Source organism: Alligator sinensis, unplaced genomic scaffold (genome assembly GCF_000455745.1).
Source record: "Alligator sinensis unplaced genomic scaffold, ASM45574v1 scaffold203_1, whole genome shotgun sequence".
Taxonomy (NCBI): domain Eukaryota; kingdom Metazoa; phylum Chordata; order Crocodylia; family Alligatoridae; genus Alligator; species Alligator sinensis.
In genome coordinates this window covers 3,009,842-3,025,966 of record NW_005841949.1, presented here as the reverse complement: position 1 = coordinate 3,025,966, position 16,125 = coordinate 3,009,842, and the positions used below count along the sequence as shown (strand labels likewise).

The window sequence follows — 16,125 nt, the reverse complement described above, 5'->3', positions numbered from 1 at the left end:
CTAGGGCTCTGTCCCTGAGGAGACAGGTCTCCGCTTCCCCTTGCAGTACAGAAAGACGATGTATACCCACACCCCCTGCCTGTCAAACCTCACTTATTTCTCCCCCTGATCAGCAGTCAGGCAGTCCCAGCAGAGCAGGAAGTTAAAATCCACTTGGTATCACCCACATCTAGCTTCCCAGACAACTCGCTTCTTGTTTCCCAGAGTCACAGGTCCAGCGCCTCTTGCTGAGAACTGAGCCCTCACAGCCAGAGCTCCTCCCCACCCCCCACAGCACCTCCAGCTAGGGGCCTGGCCCCACAGCCAGGGCTCCTGCTCCACTCCCCATAGCCTATCCTGGTTCACAAGGCTGCTGTATGTGCCTTCTCCAAGTTCCAGCGTGGACCCGGTGCTCTCAGCTCTGACTCTGGTTGCTGTGATTGGCTTCCTCTGCAGGTGGATGAAGCGGCCTCGCTGCGGTGTCCCAGATCAGTTTGGAGTCAAGATCAAAGCCAACATGCGACGGAAGCGGTACGCGCTCACTGGGCGGCGCTGGAGCCAAACCCACCTCACCTTCAGGTACCAGCAGGCCCAGACCCCAGCTCCTCGCCATCTGCATTCTCAGTCACAGATCATTGGGGGCCAAACACATGACACAGGGCACATGGCTCACCACATGTTGCCTTGCACCAGTTGCCCAATGGGGTAATTCCCTTTGCCCCTGGGAACCTTGCACCTGAGGAACAAGTGTGATGGGACAGTGGGCCAGGCTGAAGACCAAAATCCTTTATGCAGCAGGGTTGGCATCCAACTGCCATGCATCAGCCTGCTGAGGGTGAGTATTTGAACTGACAGTGCACTACTGTGCATGGCCTGGTCCCACAGCAAATCCAGCCATCGCACCCTGGGCTGAGTGCCGGAATCTCGGTGGCTGCCGTGTTGGCCTGCATGGGCTCTGCACTGCTGTCACCCTGTGGCTTACTCAGCATAGCACTCTGCTGTCTGGCAGGCTCTGAACCAGATTCTCAGATGCCATGAATTGGCTTTGCTAGAGCTAGACCGAGTTACACCAGCCAAGGAACCAGACAGCTATTGTCAGCCTCAATGACTGTTCCCTGAGAAAGATGTTCTGGGGCCTGCTTGCTGCCTGCCCTTTTAAGATGTCACATGGCATGAAATAAGACCAAGGAGTGTCCGAAGCCCTCTGCCAGGGGACTCAGACAAGAGATAACCTTTCCCATGACATTTACTGGGATACCATGAAGGAGAGGGGCCAGGCATTCAGGACATTGTAGTCTCTGATTTAGCCCATGGGTCAAGTGTGTCTCTGTCCTCTAGTGAACCACAATGCTGTGCTACCCTCGACCTGCCCCCTGAAGTCAACAGGACTTTGGACATTGATATCCCTGGAAGTAGGATCAGTTCCCCCATCCGTAGCTATGATGGAGGGGTCTGCTTTGGAACTGGAGTTCCCAGGTGTGGTCTCAGGTGATGATCTAATGAGGGCTGCAGCTCAGATTGTATTATAACAGGACAAATTAATGATCCCTTGCTAAATCAGCTTTGAGCTAGATACGACTATCCATCCCCTGGCAGGCAGCAAGGCCCAGACATTGAGGTACTGAGCTAGCATGTGGGAGCTGGAACTAGAAGCCAGAGTGAAGCTGACCAAGTGTTCCTGCTCCCTGGGTTTAGTGGAACAGAGTCCTGCCCATAGTTTCCCACTCTAAAGAGCCCTCTCTCCCTGTGTTTATGTGCCCTCAGCATCCAGAACTACACAGAGAAGCTGGGGTGGTACCACTCATATGAAGCCATTCGCCGAGCCTTCAGGGTGTGGGAGCAGGCCACCCCTCTCATCTTCCAGGAGATTCCCTATGATGATATCCGGAACAAGAGGAAGAAGGAGGCTGACATCATGGTGCTTTTTGCCTCTGGCTTCCATGGAGACAGTTCCCCTTTTGACGGCGTGGGGGGCTTTCTGGCCCACGCATATTTCCCTGGCCCTGGGATGGGAGGGGACACGCACTTCGACTCAGATGAGCCCTGGACACTTGAGAACACCGAATTGTCTGGTAAGGCAGGATGTCCCCTTGGCATGGCTGATGAGAAAGTGTGCGAGAAGTTAGGATAATCCCCAGACATACTCCAGGTGGGAGATTCAGGGGAAGAAGGATTGTCTTTGCCTAGAGCACAAGTTGGTCAGCACTCCTGGGTTCTGCCTCCAGCCCTGGGTAGAAGTGGATCTAATCTTGACAACAGGGAAACTGGGACACGGAACTCCTGCGTTCAAGTCTTGGCTTAGCTGCTGACTCTGGCAGGTTTTGGAAGCAGTAGTGCCAGTACAGCTGCAGGGAATGAGGCATCAACAAGGTTTGGGTGTATTTAACACCCTACCATCTAGCTTAGCAGGTCTGGCTAGATCTGGGATTTTTAGTCTCAAACCACTGAGCCCCATATTGATGACACATCTCACTAGCAGCTACACAACCCAGTTGCCAGCTTCAGCGTTTCTATTTAGCAGTTTAGCCAGTACTATTAACCTTGCCACCTCCCACCTGTCCAGCCCCAGTTATGGTCAGGTACTTATTGAGAAGGGCCTAGTATTGGTTAATTTCTATCCTGGTCACCAGCATGCAGAACATGGCCTGAAAGGGGCAGTCAAAGGAGTCACTTCTGGTGGCTGCCAGAAGGACACTGAGTGAATGGAATAACATGGATGTATTACTGGGATGATGAGTTCAGGCCTGTTGTCCTCACTCCAGAGGAGAGAGTGGTTCAAAAAGGAGTTGCAGCAGTGATGTGAGGCCTGGGAAGCCTGAGTGGGAAGTGAGGGACTAGAGGAACTCCATTTACTTCATTTGCTCATGAGGAGCTGATATAGGGACCATAAGCCAGTCAACAGGGACTGAAGTGCAGGTGCAGTTTCTGGTAACAGTCTTTAATCTGGTTATGCTAAAAAGCCATGACAGGAAGCAGTGGCTGGAGGCTGAACCCAGAACCTGAGACTAGAAGTAAGGTGCTGATTTTTAACAAATGAAGATAATTAAGCAGTTGAACAATTGGGTGTGTGGTGGATCCTCCATCGTTTGGTGCCTTCACATTAAGACCAGCTGTTTTCCTAAAAGATCTGCTATAGCTCAGTCCCAAAATTGAAGGCCAGAGGTACGAGTCACTGTGTCGGCTCATATCCTAACCCAAGACAGGACCATTTCTTGTGGCCTAGGCACTTTGATTAAGAAAAGCACTGGAGAAGGTGCAGTCTGCCCTTCATCCAAATGCACATAGTCATCTCCATGGGAAAGTGGGAACCCTAGGAGAGGAAGTCCCTCCCCAGACACAAGTGTGTCAGGGAAAAGATGGAAAAGAACATTACATCCCGCCAATGCTGAGATGCGGGAGACCTAAGTGTTGGGTCCAGTCCCCCAGCTTGCACATAGTTCTGCTACTAACAGTGCTGTTCTCTGTCCTAGGGAACAACCTCTTCCTGGTGGCCGTCCATGAGCTGGGGCACTCGCTAGGGCTGGAACACTCCAGCAACCCCAGTGCCATCATGGCGCCCTTCTACCAATGGATGGACACGGAGAACTTCCAACTGCCAGAGGATGATCTCAAGGGCATTCAGCAGCTGTACGGTGAGAGAGGCTAGGCCATGTCCACACTAACAGCCAGGCACCTGGCTTTCTGCATGGCCCTACTAGATGCGGCAGGCCAGAGGGGAGATAGGAATGCCCAGCCCAGCTGGTATTTGTGCATGGCTCTGCATTGGCATGTGTGTCTGTGTCCGGGCACAAAGATAGTCACAGCTTACAGTGGGCTGGGATGGGTGCTGCCCCCCCGAGGCTGGAGTGTGGGGGAGCTTTCAGTGGGTCAGGGAGGCACAGAAACTCCTCTTGGCTCTTCTGCTGCAGGGGATAATGCTCTGTTGTGCCCCTGCCCCTTTTTCCTGGGAGGAGGTGTTTCCATGTCTATAGGGGCAGTAAGTGTCCAGAGTCTGTCTGCTAGTGGCTGTAAAGGCCAGGGGCAACACTGGGAGGTTGTAGCTAGGATAGAGAGCACACGTCACTGCTCTGCTGAGATGTGACATGAGCACTGTGCTGCTGACACATCAATTCTCCTGTAGTTATGACAGGCACCTGCACTCTCAGAGTAGCAGGCTCTAAGTTTTCCCCTTGCTGCCTCTGTGCAGTCCCAGCTGCCAGTGCCTGTAAGGTTGTTTCCACACAGCCTGTTGGGTCCTGGCCAAGCTCAGGAGGCTTATTTTGATACTCTCGTGCAGTTGCTCACTGTCTCCTTCCCCTTCTCTGCCTCAGGTACCTCTGATGGAAGGCCTCAGCCCACCAGGCCCCTCCCAACTGTGACACCCCAGAGACCCGGAAGGCCAGATCATAGACCCCCCAGGCCACCTCCCCCTGGTAAGCCAGACCGGCCCCCAAGACCAGGCAGCCCAGACCACCCCAGAACCACGGACCGCCCTGACCAGTATGGGCCAAACATCTGTGACGGGGACTTCGACACCGTGGCTGTGCTACGCGGGGAAATGTTTGTGTTTAAGGTATCAGGTGCTGTCTCCCCTCCATTTCCCAACCCTCTGTCCCTCTAGATCACTTCCTCTCTATTCTCTCCTCCTTTCTCCATCCCTGGCATTTTCAACAGCAACCCCTGAGGTCCCTTCCAACCCTGCAGTTCTGTGAGCATGCCCTGCACTATGCTGACTGGAGTCATTTTCCTCCCCCTTCACATTTTTTCTGTACACCTTGCAGCCTATTACTGAGACCCCCTGGGTGCAGGGAGGGGAGGCAGGTGGGGGAATTTGCTCCAAGCTGCTCCCATGCCAGCACCGGATGTGAACCGCCAGCCAGAACCTAGAGCAAGCCAAGCCTTTGCACTGTGTGGGTAGAAGACCAATGCAGTGACAGGCTATATTCCACCACACAGATGGGCCCAGGGTGGGTGAGCGAGCTGCCCCAGCTCCTACTACCCCAGTAGCTTCTGCTGAGTCTTGGGGCCTGGACTCTCAAGGCAGGGAGGAGCAGAAGGGACTATTACGACCATCCAGCTGATGCTGTTTTCCTATAGGGTCGCTGGTTCTGGAGAGTCCGCCATAACCGTGTGCTTGACAACTACCCCATGCCCATCGGGCACTTCTGGAGGGGCCTTCCTGGGGACATTGATGCTGCTTACGAGAGACACGATGGCAGATTCGTGTTCTTCAAAGGTGAGGGACTTGGCCGGGGGGCGGTAAAGGAGTTTTCAGCACTGTGTGTGACTATGGAGCTTAGTGTTCCTACACTGGGTAGACTTCCTACCCCCAAGGCTGCCAGTGCCCTCAGTCTTGGCCCTCTGGGACACACACACACACTCACAGACCATTGGTGGTCCACGGACTACAGTGTGAGGACCTCTGTTCTAGACCAAGCTTCCCCTCCACCCACAACTATCCCAGTCCTAGGCTGCTCCCAGGCATCAGGCCTCCAACTCTGAAGCAGAGCGTGGTGGCTTGGTGAGGTGGACACTAAGCTGAAATGCTCCCTTTCCTTGTTAGCAGTTTACTTGGAGTTGGTGCTACAGGACCATGTGTCTCTGGGTTGCTATCTGTCTCCCTGTCCTGTCCCCCTCTCCCCCACCCACCCCTCCAGTGACAGGCCCAAGGCTGAAGCCAGTGCTACTATTCGTTCCCCAACATACAGGCCACAGCCCACCCTTCCACTATCTCAGTCTCTTTGTGTCCAGGACAGATCAGTGAATAGAGAGTGTTCCTGGCTGTTGGTAGTCTGGTCCCTCCTGCCAGTGACCTAATGCACAGCCCCAGAGTCTTGAACCCTGAGCCCTGGCAAGGCTCCATGAAGACAGAATGGCAGGGAGGTTTGCAGGACTCAAGGAGAGCTCTGGCAAGGCTCTTGCTGCCAACCATCCGGGCACTAGGACAGTTCCTGAGGTGAGGCTGGGGTAGGAGGAGCCCTGGGGGTGGCACTGTAGGCTGTGGGTCAGGGCCAGCTGAAGATGCTTCAGCAAAAAGATTCTGCATCACAGAGGCCAAGCAGGGTCAGTGCTGGGAAGCGGTTGCTGAGCACAGGCCCAAAGGGTTTAGCTGGGTCTGCCTGCAGCTCCCCTGGAACAGAGAATGTCCCAGGAGGCTGGAAGTGAGGGGGCTGCACTCCGTGTGTGCTGGGTGGAGGGCAGGATGACTTATGGGGACACACGCACACGCATTCATAGGTTGCATCTCTTGCCCTCCCTTCTCGGCCTTATCTTGTCCTGTTTCCTTGCCCAGGGGATCGGTACTGGCTATTCCGAGAGGCAAACTTGGAGCCGGGGTATCCACAGCCCCTGACCAGCTATGGGCAGGGCATCCCGTATGACAAAATCGACACTGCCATCTGGTGGGAGCCCACAGGACACACCTTCTTCTTCCAAGGTGACAGGTGGGTTGGACCTGCTGTGAAATGGGGCACTGGTGAACCACATAGATGGGGCTTCCAGGGCCAGGGGGCTGAAGGAGCAATCCAGGATGACCTTGTCCGAGGTCCAGTTGTTCCCTATTGTATGTCCCCAGTGGCTTTGCCCAGCTTGGAGTATGACATCCCAAGCACTGCTCCTTCCTTTGCTTCCCCCAGGTAGCCATGCTGCAGCTCTGGGGGTCTTCTCTTGTGAAGTTCTGGCCTGTCAGGACACATAGCAACCACCCCTCTCTGCCCCGGGACAGCAGTACAGTGAAGATGATGGAGCCCTGGCAGGAAACAGAAAATGGGAGCTGAGGGTCTGAAACCCAAATGCCTGGGAGTGTCACTATGCTGGGAACTGTGAGGACAGGAAGCTTTTGTAGGGAGTGGGAGAATCTGGACTGAAAGTGAAATGGGCCGGACAGGGTAGGGAGAGGGAGGAAACAGGCTGCAGCAGGGGAGGAAGGTGCTGGCTTTGTTCTTACCAGCTCCTCTACCCTAGAGAGGATCCTGGAAAACAAATACTTGCTGCCCTCTGGCCAGGGCTCTTATCTCACTCCTGAGGTGCTTGCCCAGCAGCCTGGCTCATCTTCCTGCAGAAAGGTAGATCCAGAGCGGGAGGTGTTGGTGTATCACCCCCTCTGCTGCTGACCTCCGCTCCCCACCCTGCTCTGCCCCCACAGCACCGAGGAGCAGAGCACAGTATGGAGCAGTCTCTCCTCCATGGGTCATCTCTGGCTTGGCAGGATGGAGCTCCCTTAGGGGCGCTGTGACTGAAGCATAGACCTGGGATTTAGGATACCTGGGTTTCCTTCGTGGTTCTGCTGCTGGCTGGCTGAGTGCAAGTTGCTTCACCCGTCTGTACCTCAGTGTCCACTACTGAACAGCAGCGACAATGATGCTGCATGCAGGGATGCTGCGAAGTGCCTGAATCCTCAGGGCTGCAGCACATGCCACTGGCAGGTGGTCAAACTGGGATGGGGCATGGCCAGGGCATCCCACGGAGCTGCCTGAGATCTGAGTGGGTGAGGTGCTCCCTGTTGGCCCTCAGCATCAAAAACTAGTACACTAGCCCAGCTTCCTCTGGGCAAAGGTACTGCAGGGACTGTGGGCAGTATGGATCTGCTGAGTTGTGTGCATGTCACTCACAAGGACATCCATTCTCATGCAGGTACTGGCGCTTTAATGAGGACACCCATGCTGTGGATCCCGGCTACCCGAAGCTGATCACTGTGTGGGTGGGAATCCCCTCTACCCCAAAGGGGGCTTTCCTGAGCTCAGATGCTTGTAAGTGAAGATGCAGGAGACCTTCTGCCCAGACATCCACACCCCTCACAGGATCCCCGCCTAGCTGGGGAATCCTGGCACATCAGTGTCCAAGGGACCGAGCCATGGCTGAGGTAGATGGACCCCAGCTAAGGTTCTGGCTTAGAAGCCACTGGATCAGTGTAACCATACTACTTTTCTTGTTACAGTGGTGGGGGGCCATACAATTTTGGTTCCAGTGAGAGCAAGGACAATACTCAGGTTTCCAGAAGCCTTTCCTTTAACATCCTGACCCCTAGCACCAGGATCTCCTTGGTCAGGGACTGCAGCCCTGACACCAAAGGGTTAATGCAGCAGTAAGATTAAACTATCCTAGTGGCTGCTGGTGCTGAAAAGCAGCCTGGCTTCATCCCCTGAGCTGGGGAAGGACTCAGGATAGCACTCTTGCCCTGGCAGAGCTCCTCTTTCCTAGTTAGAGGAAATCCAATTTCCTCTGCTCCTTTTCCTGATTGCTGGAGCAGAACCTGGCTCACCCACCAGACTGCAGCTCCCTTCAACAGTGCACTGAGCTGTTGCACTTCCCTGTGGGGTGGGGCGAATGCCAGGGGAATTGGGGCATGGCAGGAGCTGGGATACTGGAGGGAGGTGGCTTTGTAGTCTGACGGGGAGTGGCAGGGGGCAGGATACCAGATGAGGCAGCTCCTTAATGTACAAGAACATGGTGAACCCGTAGTGCTCTCTAGCATTGTGGGTGGTACCTCTGGTGATGTCCTTTTTTGGTCTCTTCCAGCCTACACCTATTTCTATAAAGGCACCAAGTACTGGAAGTTCGACAATGAGCGTCTGAAGACAGAGCCAGGCTACCCCAAATCCATTTTACGGGATTTCATGGGCTGCCATGAGGAGCTGGTGCCAGACCCTGACCCTGGCCGCCGATGGCCTGACCTGGACAGGCCTCCCTTCAACCCAGATAGTGGGGGCACTGGCAGTGACCAGGACAAGGAAGAAGGGGAGACTGGCACACGCCCTGGTGGCAGGGAGGAGGAAGAAGAGGAAGAGGATGAAGGAAACGAGGATGAGGAGGACTACAGTGAGAGCGGGCCTGACACGGACAAGGGCAGCGACGTTGACATCGTGGTGCAAATTGATGAGTACACACGGACCATGAGCATCGTTATGGTGATGGTGCCTCTGGTCCTGCTGCTCTGCATTCTGGGCCTCATCTATGTCATCATCCAGATGCAGAGGAAGGGGGCTCCTCGGATGCTGCTGTACTGCAAGCGTTCCTTGCAGGAGTGGGTTTGACCCTGGACGGCCCCTGCCCTCTCCTGGATCCCCTCAGTGCCCCTCCCCCTACCACCATGGTGCTAACAACGAAGCTTGAGAAGACAAAGCCCCCGAGCCATTCTCTCTTAGCCGGTCTATTTATACCGAGATTTTGCACATTGAGTTGGATGCACTCAGCTGGGCCTGCCTGCCCCTCAGTTGCTTTGCCTTGTGTGTGTGGGAGATGCCTCCTGGACCCCTCCTCACCCACCCGGCTACCTGCCTTTCCTCAGCCCAGATTGAGGAGCACAGCAGAAGAACTTACCTGAGGCCCCTTCCTGCCAGGCACTGGGAGCAAGGCAGCCACCCCACAAACCAGTTTGCTCTGTGTCACCCCTCCCCAGTAAGGCAAGCTGGCCTATGCCCTTCAGCCATTGATTTCTTCTGGCTGCAGGCCTGGGCTTAGAGGCTGGCCTTTGAGGGTCAAGCATTTGTTGGGGAAGAAACAAGGAGTTCCTGTGTCTGCCTCACAAGAAACACATGGACCCCAGGCAAAGAGCAGGTGCTGTGCTGCTTCCCCTTACAGAGCCAAAGCCCCAGTGCATTGCTGGGCATTTGGACTTTGTCCCCCCTTCTCAGCTCTCCTTTCTGGTGCAAACTCTGTGCAGCACCCCATCCACGCCTAATGGGACAGAACTGTCAGCACCCCTCAGCTCGGTGCCTCCCTGACAGGGCTCCGAGCCCAACGCTAAGGACCAGCCTCTAGGATGTTTCCAATTGTCCTATGTGTATTGTGTGTGTGTGTGTGTGCGCGCGCGCGCATTGTTTGTCCCCCTAACACTGTGTCCTGCCCTAAAACGGGGGAGATCCCTTCTGTGCGCCTGATAGGCAGTCAGAAGGTCATTCACCAGGGAAATGTCCGCCCACCTCACCCCATCCCCAGCCCACAAGGGATAATAGTGCATCCACAGCAGAACATCACAGGCCCTATTGGTATTGCCCCAGCTGCTGGGCTCCTAAGAGAAGTCCCAGCCCCTATGGCAATATCCAGGAGACCCCCCAGCAAGGGCTTTTGCTTCCCCTTCCCCCTGGGCTTGGTGAGAAGTTGAGGGTGCCAGCCCCAGCCATCTTCCTACATTAGGTGAAGGAGCTGCTCAGTGCACTGATACAGGGGTGTGGGACACCACTGCTCTGTACCCTCATCACATTGCCCCATTCTGACATTGCTAACTTCTAGCAGCATCTTTTCCTCATACTCAGTGCACAGAGCAGCTGCAGGGCTGGGGGTAAGGCCCTTTTTGGAGACCTTACCTCAGAGCCCTCCTTGGGCTTTGGACATTGGGTTTCCATGGTGTTTCCACACCAAATCATAGCAGGGGCTAGTGACATGGGGTGGGAGGTGAAGGTGGTTGTGTTATCAGCTGGAGAACTGGATTTAACACCTGGTTTAGCTCACAGGTGACATGAGTTCAATGGTTTCAGTCTCTAGTGGGAATCTGAATGGGGGTTGGCCTGACTGAATCTAAGTCCCTGTTTTGGAGGGACAACAGGGTTACAATAGCAAGGGGGTGGCAGGGCAAGAGTGAAGGGCATCGGCTGAGCTGAGGGGGACTCAGGACTGGGGTTGTTGCAGGGCAGGTTGAGGGGCAGTGGCAGAGCTGAAGGTGCCAGAGAAGCTGCCTCCACCTGTACTTGCCCCATGCTTCCCTCAAACTGCTGCTGATTATGCTCTTGACCCCTGTCCAGTATAACTCAGTGCTCCTTGGCTCCCACAGCCTGCTGAGCCGCTTTCTGGCTGGGGGGTGCCAGAGGGAGGTGGAGATAACATCATTGTATTTGTTTCCTGTTTAACTGTTTGTAGCTGGGAAACAAGGGGGGGGGGTGTATCCTAAAGATAGCCGAGGTCTTAGAGACCTGGGAAAGCTTGCTAGGAACCAAGTGGCCAGTGTTTTCAGCCCAAGCACTTCATGCTGCTCAATTCCCACTGGGGCCTCCATTGAGTTAGAAGATGCTCTTGTGTTTGAAACCACACACTAAACTGCTTTTCATCTGCTTCCTCCTCCCCTCCTTCTCCTCTGGCTTCCGAAACAAACAGAAACCTCCGGTGACTGTGGGAACAGCTCCGGGAAAGCAGCAATCTTTGCTGCCCAGCCCCCGCTGCCCCCCTGTGCATTGTGGGTAATTGGAGTCTTGACCATACTCTTGCCTGAGAGCTCTCTCTTGAGCAAGAGCAGCTCCCTAGGGTGTGCCTGATTAGATAAAAGTTTCTTGGGAGACTCTGGGGGAGGTGGGATCGAAGGCACTGCCTGGAATAAAAATAGGCATTTTAGAGGCACTCGGGCCTCTGGGGACAGAGTTGAAGAGGCTCTCCTGAGCAATGGCTTGGTCAGCAATCTGGGAAACACCATTGTCATGTGGATTAATGGCCACTATGCAGGTTTCTTACAACTGCTGGAGTATTGAGTCTAGAGCCTTTAAGGAGGTGGTGACGCTTCACCATCCAGCTCTGCCCCATAAGCTGGAATCCATGAGGACTGTGTAGTGGCAACAGGGAAGCAGCAGAGCTTGGTGTCCACATCCCTCCTCGGGAGGAACTGTGGACCCTCTCTGCTTTCCTTCCATCCATTTCCCCATTCTAACACCAGACATGCTGACTGCAGGAGGACGTTTTCTGTGTTGGCTGAGAGGCAGAGAAACAGACCTTGGTGTGTGTCCCCAGTGCATGTAACGTGGGTCAGAGATGGCCTGGCAAAATTTTAATTACCTGGGGCAAGTAAGGGTTATGCTGTGGTTGGGGAGCTATCAGGGGTCCTGTTATCAAGGTAGGGGCTGTTGTCTAGGCTTGTGCCTGGACTAATCCATTTCCATGAGGATGGCCGCCTGTAGACAAGATGAGGGCGTCCTGCCTACAACTCCCTAGAGGCAGTGTTCCGTACCGGGGACATGCAATCAGCAAGGTCATTGCTGGGCTGTACTAAGTATGCTCAGAAACTATGCCAGGTATACTGGTTTCTTCCTGGTATGCATCTACTGGGAAATTGATTATAGAATTAACATGGCAGAATCACAGCCTCCCAGGTAACGGTGGCACTCTAGGCGTTTCAGTCAGCAGAGCACGTGTGCATCTCAGCCCCAAGCTGTCACTTTCTCCTTGGTGTAGAGCTATCAAGGGTATAGAACTACCAAGCAGGGCTACTGCTTGCTCTCAGGAACAGGAGCGGGACTAAGGGTATCTCTTTGAAGGACCCAGGCTCTGCTGGCAACCTCCATCTCATCATGAAGTCTGCCCTCTCTCATTTCTTCCCATCTGTCTCTGTACGTGGGAAAGCTCTATGTCCCAGTTTCTGTCTCAGAGACCAGGAACATGGTCACCTTTGTGTGGAAAAAACTATTTCTGTTGCCTCCTGCCTTGCTCTGGAGCCTTCTGAGCACCGCTATGCCAGAGCCGTTCCTCTCCTTGAGTCTGTTTGGGAGCAGGAGCTGGGTGGGAGCCAGGGGCTTGCATAGTCATCTGTGTTAATGAATGGAAAATTGTTCCATTTTTAATCGCACAGGTGTGCCCTGGAGAAAGTGCACTTCAGGCCAGCATGGCTGGCGTGGCTCCAGGGCTGAGTCCAACTCCCTTCCTCAGCCCTGTCTTGTGGCAGGAATCCCATGCCCTGCCTCCCCCACAAGCAGCTCTCCACTGCCCAAGCAGCACAGCTATCATGGAGCATGTCCAAGCAGAGGTCTTTGCTTCTCTGACCTACGGGAGGGGGCTCCCCAGGGTGATCTCACTAAGGAACCGGATCTGTGCTGGGATTGAAGTCAATTTCCCCCTGCCTCTGAATGGGCTAAAGCAGGATTCAGCCAGAGAAGAGGATTGTGTAGCTGTCTCACAAGCTATTAGGATTACAGGCTGAGTTTGGGCATCCCAGGCTGTCAGCCTGTGTCTACCCAGCAGACCTTGTTTAAATCTAACATCCCCTTGAGGGTTCCTCATTAGGCAGAGAGCCCCTCCATTTACAGTGTCCCCATACATGTCTCCAGGAGCAGTGAAGCATTGACTGCAGCATGGTGTTTCCCAGCCTCACCAGTACAGATGCTCCCACAGCGAGCCTGTGTCTGTGACCAGCTGTCCTTTTCCATCCCTTGCATCTTATCTCTCTACCTCCCCACCCATCCCATCTCTCAGCTTATTCGCTCCATCAGGGCATGGGAAAGGGAAAAAGGCAAAGGAAATGAATGCAGGGGAGGGGTTCGCCCCAACCTCAAGCAGCCCAGCTCCATGGCCTGAAAGCAGGGCATGTGGCTGGAGCAGGCGGCTATCTGATGTGTGCCGCAGCCTGTGGTGAGATCCTGCCAGACCATGTCCTGATCCCCATCTGTTTCTTGTGTGTGTCTGGTTTGTTTGTTTTTTTTAACGTCCATGCTGGTCATGTTAACTGCTCCACAATAAATCTTACTGAAGGGTCTGCAGGCCACTGCCTCTTGCTTCCCTGCAGGGCTCCCAGCAGCCTCTGCAATGGATCTACCATTATCCAGAGTCCATTAAGCCCGAGGTCAGAGGAAATTAGCTGCAGTTCTACTCACTTGGCTCTTGCTCCATCTCAATGCCCCAGGGGCTCTCCAATAGCCCTGTGCTCCATAGTCCCTCCCTCTGCATTGCACACAGCTGGACTCATGGATACTCTAAAAATGGGGGGCAACTGGAGCAATTCCCAGTCTAGGCTGGGAGAGACCAGGCAGGTCCTGCTGCTTCCTATTGCCATGAGAGTGCAGCCCCCTGGCCTTTGACTGCACCAGGCTGTCAGGACAGGGGTGATCCTGATGGGTGCTTAGCAGGCGCCAAAAGGTGCTCAGTACCCTGAAATCAAGAGACCTGACCCTGTGAGAACCTGAGCACCATAAATTCTCACTGCAACTGGTGACTATGGAGGGAGCTCAGTACTTCACAAGATCAGGGCCTGAGGGAGGCAGGGAGCAGGCTGAGAGCATCAGTCACATGCGCCTGCAACCTGCTAGGCTTTGGCTTCAGTGGACGTGGCAGGTGCTCTGCATTGTGTCCAGTTATGTCTGTACTGGATACAGGAATGGCTGGAGCTCTGTCTTGAGAGCTGTGGTAAAGATCTAGCCCAGATGCTTCCAGCTGGCCTGGTAGGGGCTCTTTTCTACAGGAGTGGGACGTAAACCCATTGGGCACCTAGTGCAAGTATCCAGGCCAGGGCAGTGGGGCATCCTTTCAACTGTTCCCCAGTGGGCCTCACACAGCTGGGGTGAGGTGATGGAACTGCCCATGGGTTATAACAGTGCTTGCTGGTCCTATTGAAGGCTGCTCCATTACTCCTGACACCTTTTCCTATCCCAGGTGCCCCAGATTACCCTCATGACATGCTAAGCTGTGTGATAGTGCCACAGTGCTGTAGGGACTAGGGAAGCAGCTATGAGCTCTGGCGATATAGAGACCTGCTCCCACAGGAGCTGGGAGGGGAGGGAAGAGGGAGAGGGGGGTAATATTAATGACTGTGAAAGTGCTATTGTAGCCCTAGATCCTTCTCCATCCAGCCCCTCCACTCCACACACGGACCAGATCTCTCCTGCCAGAATCCTTATGTTTATGAATTAAATGGGTAGTATTTGGCTTCTGTCAGCGTTTTCTGAGCCCAGTGACTGTAACCACGTGCAAATGAGCAGCCAATTTTGGGGTCAAACAGATCTCTCTCTCACCCACACACACACACTCCCCCTCCCTCCCTCCCTCCCTCCCTCTTTCCCCCTGGTTTTCTCCCACTAATTCTCAGAGGTGCTGCACTCCTGTGGCCCACACTGGTTTCCATCAGGGTTGTGGGCACTCAGTATCTCTGGTGATCATGCAGCCCTAGGCAGGAGCCCAGATATCCCTTTGGTGCTGGTCTGAGGGGCGGCAGAGACCATGCTCAGCTGTTGGCCAGGGGAGGGGTTGGAGAGCTGGGTAACAAACTTCAGCAGTGATCCCTGTAGATCATTTTAAAATGCACCATCTAATTCTGTTATGCCACACAAGGGCAGCTGCCAAATAGAGCCTCCCAGCTGGGAAAAGTTAATGGGAAGATTAACCCATTTCTCCTGAAGCACGATTTTCTCCTGAAGCAGCAGAGCTGTATAACTACCAGTATTGTTGGCACTTAGGTACTGTGGTGCCCTAGCCCTTCAGAACTGCTCCTGCTGGCTAAAGGATAAGTAACTGACCCCTAGTATTAGATACTAGTGCACCAATGCATTTGTGGGTGCCCCTCACCAGGGCATTTCTGACCTGCTATGCTCAGGCCTCCCCAGGGGTGGGTCAAGGGTGATGGAGCAGGAGGGAGTTGTTGGTGATGAGGCAGTGACTGCTACAGAGACTGTCTCTTTGTCTGCTTCTTCCTGGCTCTTGGAGATGAAGCTGGCACCTTTCTGGCATCCTTCTCCACTTAGGGCTTCTGAATCCTTTCCAAGGGGAGGGAAGGGGGGCCCTCTCCCCTGAGGTGCTGAAGAGCCATCTTCAGCACCAGCCTGGCCTGGGGAACAGAAGGGGTGTGGACAGCAAGCACAGGAGTCAGAAACCATGAACCTTCCCTGCTGAATGAACCACCAAGTTGGAGCTTGGCCACGGAGCTGCTTCTTCAGGAAGTCACATCAGGAGCAGCACAGACCTGTCTGAATAAATTTAGGTATGAAGGAGTGGCCACTTGAAGGAACAATGAGGCTGACATGGGTCATGGGGGGCCTTGTAAGGAAAGGCTGTTTTTCTTGTGTTTGGCTGCTTCCAAACAATGAGCTAGTGAGGACCAGCCAGCCCTACTGTGGGGGGGGGAAGGAAGCTGTGGGGTGGGTGGAAAGCTCCAGCATTTAACTGTAGCTGTACAAACCCCCAGTGCAGTGTGAAAGGCCAATGCTGCTGGAATTGCTCCCCCTCTGCTATTCCACTTTGAGCCCAGGTCTGCCTAGCCCCTCCCCACCCCTGCCTGAAACCTCCTACCCAGGTCTGCCAATGTCCCTCACTCTCAGTTTCCAACACCCTTTGTTTTTCCAGTCCTGAGCTCCCCCTACTATTTTCCCACTGCACCTCTGTCAGGACAAGCAGGGTCTGCTGTCCCCCCATTTCTACCAGCGCACCTAACACAATCCTGACCTACTGCACCCACCCACTCCTCTTCCACTCCTGGGATCCCCTGCC

The 16,125-nt window shown here is 54.4% G+C and overlaps 1 protein-coding gene across 1 annotated transcript in view; it reads left to right on the top strand.

Moving 5' to 3' along the window:
• Positions 1-13,405, top strand: part of MMP15 (matrix metallopeptidase 15) — a 25,139-nt gene extending 11,734 nt beyond the window's left edge. The window contains exons 3-10 of the mRNA XM_006020238.3: positions 436-558; positions 1,744-2,051; positions 3,450-3,611; positions 4,290-4,531; positions 5,056-5,194; positions 6,251-6,401; positions 7,591-7,706; positions 8,476-13,405. Coding sequence (XP_006020300.2) covers positions 436-558; positions 1,744-2,051; positions 3,450-3,611; positions 4,290-4,531; positions 5,056-5,194; positions 6,251-6,401; positions 7,591-7,706; positions 8,476-8,990 — 1,756 coding nt within the window. The 3' untranslated portion in view covers positions 8,991-13,405. The remainder of the gene's footprint in view (positions 1-435; positions 559-1,743; positions 2,052-3,449; positions 3,612-4,289; positions 4,532-5,055; positions 5,195-6,250; positions 6,402-7,590; positions 7,707-8,475) is intronic.
• Positions 13,406-16,125: the final 2,720 nt, after the last annotated feature.